The sequence below is a fragment of the Triticum dicoccoides genome, chromosome 4B (assembly GCF_002162155.2).
Source record: "Triticum dicoccoides isolate Atlit2015 ecotype Zavitan chromosome 4B, WEW_v2.0, whole genome shotgun sequence".
NCBI lineage: Eukaryota > Viridiplantae > Streptophyta > Magnoliopsida > Poales > Poaceae > Triticum > Triticum dicoccoides.
The window spans coordinates 614459733-614468345 of record NC_041387.1 but is presented as its reverse complement, the minus strand read 5'-3'; the positions used below and the strand labels follow the sequence as shown (position 1 = coordinate 614468345).

The window sequence follows — 8613 nt, the reverse complement described above, 5'->3', positions numbered from 1 at the left end:
GTCGAGTTTCTTTTCCTTGTGTCTTCGCAATCGGACGGCTGATACGGTTGCGTGGAGGGGATCAGACGGCGGCTGGCCGGCGTGAAGACGCGTGCACACACGACGGCCGCACGGGAGATGTTATTTGTTGGTGGATTGTCCAGCTCGTACGTACGTGCGATGCCGTCATGCCCACGCACCCGATTGCTCATCAGAGTTCAGAGATAGATTTAACAGAGGATTTTGCTACCCGCAAGCAAAAAGGAAAAGAAAAGCGCATTTTTGCTCTGTCTCTGAGTGCTTGCTGCTGTTACTTGTTCTCCTAAATCGAAAGCAAATCGCTGCGACATGACTTGAAAACGAATCATATCACGCGACCAAAATAGAATCACGGCACTGTAATAACGTTTAACTTTCTAATAATAGCTAATACGAATCTCTTTGCTTGCAATTAGGCAAGGAAGACGCCGACTCGTGGCCAGGGGTGACCTGATTTTACTCATAAAACATTGCTTTTAGATGGCAAGAATATATTTTGATAAAACATTACTTGTCCAGAATTTTCACTGCCGACCTAGTTTAAATCATTATTATTGGGTGGTGGGACCCTTACCACAATATCCATGAATGCAATTGTGGTTTCAATTGCAATTCAACCCGGACTATGCAACTTGGCCTGGAGTCGCTACCTCGATGAGAAAAAAAATGGTTTCAAAAAGTTTCTTATTTCTTATGAGTCTGATCTTGGGTTCAAAGAGATTTCAATTGTGTTTCTTTGGGCTAAATATTTTGCCGAAGTGTTTTAAAAGGTTTGCAGACACAAATGGATTCATAAAATTCAATGGGCTTAAGCAAACCTTATTGAATCGATCGACGATCGATGTCACCAAGACTAAACATGTGCAAGGCAACGTAAATCTTTCTGGAATTATGAAACCACAATGAAACTCATTAAAACCCTTCGTTTAGCATCTATGAACACATCCTGCAAAAAAAACATATATGAACACAACGGCAGTTCGAAAAATGTTAAAAAAAATGTTTCATTACTGAGAAACACAGGGCGGAGGGAGGGGAATTCAAATGCCAGCAACATATGCAAATAGGAGTTTTTAAAATCTCTTGAGGATGATAAATACGGTTACAATTGCCGGAAAAAAGAACATAAATATGGTTACAAAAACTAAAATGCATTGGGTAATTGGTGTGATTGCGAGTCTGCTTCGACGGTGCTTAAATCTGCAGGTGTAAAATGTTCTTAGCAACAGAGGAAAGACTTGGACACGGAAGCGCTTGTGGGAACCAAGAGTTTTTTTTTTTTGGACAATCTTGTGGGAACCAAGAGTTTTTTTTTTGGACAATCTTGTGGGAACAGAGGGTTTTTTTTACATCAATTGTGGGAAGGAACCAGAGTTCCCCACGCTGGGTGGCACTTTTGTCAAATCTCTCATGCAGTGGGCCCAGACATCACTTCCCTCATGCCAAAAGCTCTCCCACTGCCAAAGCTTTGTGCTCTTCGTAGGTAGTCCGTTAGCTGCACCTTCCCCCGATGCTAGCATTAGCAGTAGATTACTCGATCGTCATTGGTCGGCAATTGGTTAGCACGACGAGCTCGTGACATCTGAGCTCAGCACTCCGTGGATGTGGATACTACCTACAGTGTGTGTGCCCGTGTATCTAAGGACCACACAGGCGGCCGTGACAAGACAAGAAATGGTGGGCTCTGGAGCAGGCCACAACCCATGGCATGAACACTGTAGCGTCCCAATCTTATCTCTTTTTGTTTTTCCTTTTGGAACTGGCACTGCAGCGACTGCTGAGCAGTAGTATCCATGACTGAAACCTCTTGCGATTATCATCGAAACAACAACAGAAAGGATGCCTTTTTTTTTTCCTTTCGTTTCGGGGTAGTTGGATGGGCCAAGAACGGACGGTCGAGATGGCGAATCAGCGAGCAACGGACGCGTTTTTGCGTCTTTTTGGTGAGCGCGTACATACGCGGGTTTCCCTGCTGCCCAAGCTCAACAAGTTTCTTGGATCAGGGAATCGCTAGGCCCATCAGCTGGCCCGCCACGCACGCACGTCCCACGCGCAAATGTTAATCATCATTCAAATCCATCCAAAGGCAAGGGATCACGGCTCCTTCGTGGCTGCCCGGCGAATCACATGCGTTAGCCGGACTGACATGCGGAATTGCTAAGACCACCCTTTTGAGCAACCCTGTATGTGTGTAGCAAGAGTATGTCTGGATCAAACAAGTCCTCACGCCATCCTTAGGATTTTCGAATATGTATTGGGGTTATAGACTATCTTTCGAATATGTAATGGGGTATGATTGGGTAGATGATTCTAATTTATGTATTTTTTTAAAAATATGTTGAGTTATTCAACTACCCATATTTTACTGAACCATCCTAGGCTCTCTGTGTTCTTTGATTTGATTCTTCCATGTTGCCCTCGTGGTATCACCACGGTAAACTTAGTCTCGATAGTTTATATATACATATAAACACTTCAAATTGCCTGAGGTTTTACTTTGAAAAACGCTAACTTCATCATGAAATTACCATTATAAATATGTGGTTTGGTGATCACCGTGGCGCACGCGTCGTCGACTTTGCTTTGTCATGCTAGAAACCAAATGAATCGTGTCGGGCTAGGGGTGGTCTTAGTTTCTTTATTTCCTTCATTCTCACACAAAAACAATAACCTCTTGTGCAACCCTCAAGTAACTGGCAAAACTTCCTTTTTGTTTGTGATGGTACGAGTAGGTTTGCAGTTTTCACTTTCTAGCATTGAAAAAAGGAACAACCCTATCCCACAACTTTTAGGGAATCAACCAATTATATAACAAAAGTCAGAGTAAGTTTATATGTTTTGTGTTTGTCGATTCTTTTGTGTTGCCCTCACGGCACCACCATGACAAACTTAGGCTTGATAGCTCTTATATAAATGCTTCAATATATCCGAGGTTTTTGCTTTGAAAGGGCTAACTTCAACCTGAAATTACCACTATAAATATGTGATTTGGTGGTCGTCATGCCACACGCATCATCAGCTTTGCTTAGTCATGCAAAAAGCCAAAATGAATTGTGTCGAGTAAGGGGTGGTCTCAGTATCTTTATTTCCTTCGTTTTCCTAGAAAACAAAAACCTCTTGTCCAACCCTCAAGAAACTGACAAACCTTTTTATTTTGTGTTGATACGAGTAGATTTTGTGTTTTTTTTACTCTCTATCATAGACAACAGGGAAAACCTGCCGAACAACTTTCAAGGAATGAACCAAATATATAACAAAAGTCAGACTGAGTTTAATATAATTTGCAATTAAAACATAATTTAAAATAAGTGAAAAACATATTTCTCTTTTTTTTGGAACATCAGTCGGGCTAAATTTAGTTGTGAAGTGTTGAAGGAACAATCTCAAAAATTAATCCACTTTTAGTATATACTTCCTCCGTCCCGAAAATACTTGTTGGAGAAATGGATGTATCTAGACATATTTTTGTTTTAGATACATTCAATTTTATCCATTTCCCTGACAAGTAGTATTTTCGGAGGGAGGGAGTATAATTCTAGAAATATTTGAACATAAAATGTTTTCATGTTTGAATGTAGCGGTGAACCGAAACACGTGGCACACGGCTAGGCTACTGGTGACTCAAACATTGGGTCACCACCCGGTGTGTACATAACAAAATGGTGATCCTAGGAGGACCCTCACTCAATTCATCGTCGTCGGCGGTGGGACCCGAGCGGGTCACCTCATCCACGAAAGCTGACCGCCGCTCTCATGGTGGCCGCGGCCCCTCCCCTTTATTTATAGCTGGCCCCCTCTTCGCTTTATTCTCGCCTCCACTCGATCCAACATACAGAGCACCTCCACTTCCCCACTGCTCCTCCTCCTCTTCCTCGCTCTCGCCACAGCAGAGCAGAGAGCACTCACTCACTGTGGACTATCCATCCACGCCCCTACTCCAGTCCGAGGTCAGCAATCAATCCCCAACCCGAGTTCAGTTTCTTAGATTTCTCTCGGAAACCAGTCTATGTAGGACGCATGATCTCTTGTCCTGTGTGTGTGTGTGTGTGTGTGTGTGTGTGTGTTCTTGGCGCCACTTCACGGGTGGATTCGTGACGGATTTTTCCCAATCCATTGGTCCCAAGCATATGTAGAACAGACCATGAGATCTAGTATAGTTCGGATGTGTAGGGTTTATCATCGGCATGTGTGGGACGAGGGATGTTAATTTTGTCTCGCTTGGATTGTTTGCAGGACACAACGTGAGTAGGCGCGGTGGTGCTCTGCTTCTTGATTGTTGATATCCATTCCATATGCGCTGTGCCTGTCCCCGGTTTTCGCTAAGAATGCATCCGCTTTTGTGTTCGCCGCCCAAAATTAGACTCATTTCGTCCACACAAGGATCTTTGCTTTCCTTTTTTTTCTGCTAATTGATCCTGCCTTCTTTAGCTTCCGGATTTAAAACTGTTCTTTTGTTGCTCGGATTTTGCAGGATATTCTCGAGTTCAGCTGCGCGTGCATGGAGAGATTGCTGTCGCTGCTGCCGATCGATCGATTCCAGCAGGATCACTCCTCCGATTAACCTAGTCTGACCTTGCCTGGGGATTGATTGCTGTTCACTCTAGTGTACTGTTCTTTCCCCTCTCTTAGCTGCTGCGACAGGTTCTTGATCTTCAAAGTGCAGAATAGCCAGTAGTAGAATTCTGTGTCGGCTAGACAAGAGAATTCCAAGATGGTGCTGGCGCACACGTCCAAGGTGGTGCTGGGATGCGTGGCGTTCGGCATCTTCTGGGTGCTGGCCGTCTTCCCCAGCGTGCCCTTCATGCCCGTCGGCCGCACCGCCGGCTCGCTGCTAGGCGCCATGCTCATGGTGCTGTTCCGGGTCATCTCCCCGGAGGACGCGTACGCGGCCATCGACCTCCCCATCATCGGCCTCCTCTTCGGCACCATGGTCGTCTCCATCTTCCTGGAGCGCGCCGACATGTTCAAGTACCTCGGCAACCTGCTCCAGTGGAAGAGCCGCGGCCCCAAGGACCTGCTCTTCCGCGTCTGCATCGTCTCCGCCATCGCCTCCGCGCTCTTCACCAACGACACCTGCTGCGTCGTCCTCACCGAGTTCATCCTCAAGGTCGCGCGCCAGAACAACCTCCCGCCCCAGCCGTTTCTCCTCGCGCTCGCCACCAGCTCCAACATAGGCTCCGCCGCCACGCCCATCGGCAACCCGCAGAACCTCGTCATCGCCGTCGAGAGCGGCATCTCCTTCGGCCAGTTCCTCCTCGGGGTCTTCCCCGCCATGATCGTCGGCGTGCTCACCAACGCCGCCATCCTCCTCTGCTACTTCTGGAGGTACCTCAACGTCGAGCCGGCCGACCAGGAGCGCGGCGGCGTCTCCGCCTCCGCTGGGCCCGAGGTCGTCGGCGACGACGAGGTCACCTCGCACCGCTTCACGCCCGCCAGGATGTCGCACGTCTCCTCGATCAACCCGGACGACTTCGACTGCGTCAGCGAGCCCATCATCCGGAGCGCCAGCGTCAACGGCGACCACCTGCGCAGCAGGAGCGTCAACTCCAACGCCAACGCCGCCGACGCCGACATGCAGTTCTCCATCAGGTCCCTCCGCTCCTCCAGCATGTCGCACGAGATGGTGGAGGTCTCCACGGTCCCCGTCCTCATCGACGGCGCCTCCTCCAGGAAGTTCACCAGGACGGCCAGCCAGCAGAGGAGCGTCATCATCGAGGACGCGCCGCCGTCGTCGCCCACAGACGACGAGGCCGCCGCCAACGGCGACAAGGACAAGGGGGAGCTGCCCGAGGTCGTGGAGAAGAGGTGGAAGGTGCTGGTGTGGAAGACGGCCGTGTACCTCATCACCCTCGGCATGCTCATCGCCCTCCTCATGGGGCTCAACATGTCCTGGACCGCCATCACCGCCGCTCTCGTTCTCCTCGCGCTCGATTTCACCGACGCACAGGCCTGCCTCGAGAAGGTAATCCCTATATGATTTTCTTTCTTCCATGAACAATGAGCATATATATATATGGCGTCCTACTCGATCGTTGCTGATCTAGCTGCCATGAATGAACTCGGCATTGGCAGGTGTCCTACTCGCTGCTCATCTTCTTCTGCGGGATGTTCATCACGGTGGACGGGTTCAACAAGACCGGCATACCCAACACGATGTGGGAGCTGGTGGAGCCCTACTCGCGGATCGACAGCGCCAGAGGCGTCGCGCTCCTCGGCCTCGTCATCCTTATCCTCTCCAACGTCGCATCAAATGTTCCAACAGGTAACAACGACAATACTTCTGAACTTTTGGTTCACGTACTCCTGGCAACTGCAAATTGCAGTGCTCTAAAGAACTTTTGGTGGTGTTTCAGTTCTGCTGCTGGGGACGAGGGTGGCCGCTTCTGCGGCGGCGATCTCGCCGGCGTCGGAGAGGAAGGCGTGGCTGATACTGGCGTACGTGAGCACGGTGGCCGGGAACCTGACACTGCTGGGGTCGGCGGCGAACCTGATCGTGTGCGAGCAGGCGAGGCGGGCACAGTTCTTCGGCTACAACCTCTCCTTCTGGAGCCACCTCCGGTTCGGGGTGCCGTCCACCATCATCGTCACCGCCATCGGCCTCCTCATCGTCAGCAGCTACTGAACCAACCAAGAAACTGAACATAGTAGTACTACCATGCAAGGAGCATAGCGAAATCCTTTCTTCTTCAATAATGGAGACTACTCGTGTAAAATCGATAGGCTTGCCCTGTAACCCGATTGTGTTTTGTGTATCAGTAATCAGTGGTGTCATCTTCTGTTGTCGCTAAAGCAGACGGCCGGTACGGCACGGGTGGCAGACCAAGTAGCCTGCATTTTCAGATTTCTCAACTTGGAGTAGCCTGCAGATAGATTCTTGTTGAACTAAGAAATTACTCCTATATTGTAATCTTATTTCATTTTTGTTTTAAGAGCATACACTTGCGTAGTTTGTTCACTACACGCCTAAAAAATGGATGTGTTGGTCTAGCAAGAACTCACAACAGAAGTCTGCTACTGCTGTGTAAGATAATAATAGTGCTGGTAGTACTTAAGTTGGAAAAGATTGATCAGGTCGGTGCTGCGGCTAGTTCTGTGGGTCCTAAATTCTTTGGTGCCATCCGCTACAATTGTGGCCAGCCTGGCCACTTTGTTGGCATGTGCCAAGTTCCTAAAGTCTGCTTCATTTGCAGAACTACTGGCCACCATATCGATGTTTGCCAAACACGGTATAAGCCAATGCCCACTGCTCAGTACTGGGGTAGTGCTAACAGTGGACTAGGCTTCTTCCATATTGAGGTGGAAGACAAGGATGAAAGTGACTGGTCAAACTTCGGCAATGTGGGCACATTTGTTGTGGATCAGTGAAGAGGGGCTGCAGAAATGCTTTGTGTTAGGTTCTACGGTAGGATGTATCGACTTCAAATTAAAATTTCCTACGTGCAGAACAACCAGAAACATGCTACGAGAATGGATCACAGATCGTTATCACTAGACGCGCAGTGCCGTGCAGCGGAAAAAGAGTTGGGGCAGCGCGTCCCCGGAGTCGCCTCGTGTTCCCGGAGTCGTCTCCTCCTTGCCGGTCTCCCACGTATCGGTCGGATCCCACGAACAGGTTCGCCGGAGCAGCGCAAGTGCACCGCCTCTAACGGTATCCGCGCGTGCAGGAGGAACATCGTACGACGGACTGCTAGGTCCGATCACACAACCAGCGGCGAGTGGAGGTGGCTAGTTGCAACACATGCAAAGCCCTAACGACGGCGCCGAAGCGATCTGTCGGCGTTCTGGGAACGGGTGTCCCCAGACTTGTTTGCCTGCGGCCCGCGGCGTGGCTCCACCAGTGGCCCAATACGGCCCATCTATGTCAACCAACACTCAAGACCCTCGCGAGGGGCCAAGCCTCGCGGGGCGGACGACCAAGGCCTCCTCAGGAGCGGCCTTGCCAGACAGGCTCGCGAGGGAGACGGAGAGATCAAGGCAAGGGGTACCTCGCGAGGTTCTCGTGACGCAAGCCATGACGACCAAGGCCAGGCGGGCGCCAACGCGCGTAGTGTTCTCGTTTCCCCTTTAGTGCTAAGGGGGCAAGTGCAGGCGCTGAGTACTGAGGCATCAGGCAAAGGTTTCCATATCGGTGCAACGAGACCAACACCAGCAGGACGGCAGGACGGAGGTCGCCGTGGAGCCCAATACGGAGTCATCACCTGAGCATTTGGCAGGCGAAGACCACCTTTAGTCAGGATAACTTGTGCTAGTTGTCCCCTTTCGAATTGGTCATTGTTGGATCCCTTCTCGCTCAATATTTGGGGAGAGGATCAGGGTCTCTATAAATAGGACTAGCCGCCACCATAGGAGGGGGCTGGATAAGCTCGAACTCGAGTACTGCACCAAGCTCAAGAACACCTCGCCTCAGGAGGTTGTTCTTCCCATTGTACTGTTCATCATCAGCCCAAGAGGCAATCCACCACCACCACACTCGAGTAGGGTATTACACCATAATGGTGGCCTGAACCAGTATAAATCTTGTGTCTCTTATGTTGTGTTCTCATCGTGTTAAGCTTAGAAATTGCGGTGTGGCTGAGAGCGAGATTCGGTAGGGGA

The 8613-nt window shown here is 49.7% G+C and overlaps 1 protein-coding gene across 1 annotated transcript; it reads left to right on the top strand.

Moving 5' to 3' along the window:
- The first annotated feature begins 3814 nt into the window (after positions 1–3814).
- Positions 3815–6973, top strand: LOC119291773 (silicon efflux transporter LSI2-like). Its single transcript, XM_037570582.1, has 4 exons — positions 3815–3965; positions 4252–5980; positions 6091–6280; positions 6372–6973. Exons 2-4 carry the CDS (start codon positions 4730–4732, stop codon positions 6638–6640), a joined length of 1710 nt encoding a protein of 569 aa, XP_037426479.1. The 5' UTR covers positions 3815–3965; positions 4252–4729; the 3' UTR covers positions 6641–6973.
- The last annotated feature ends 1640 nt before the right edge of the window (positions 6974–8613 follow it).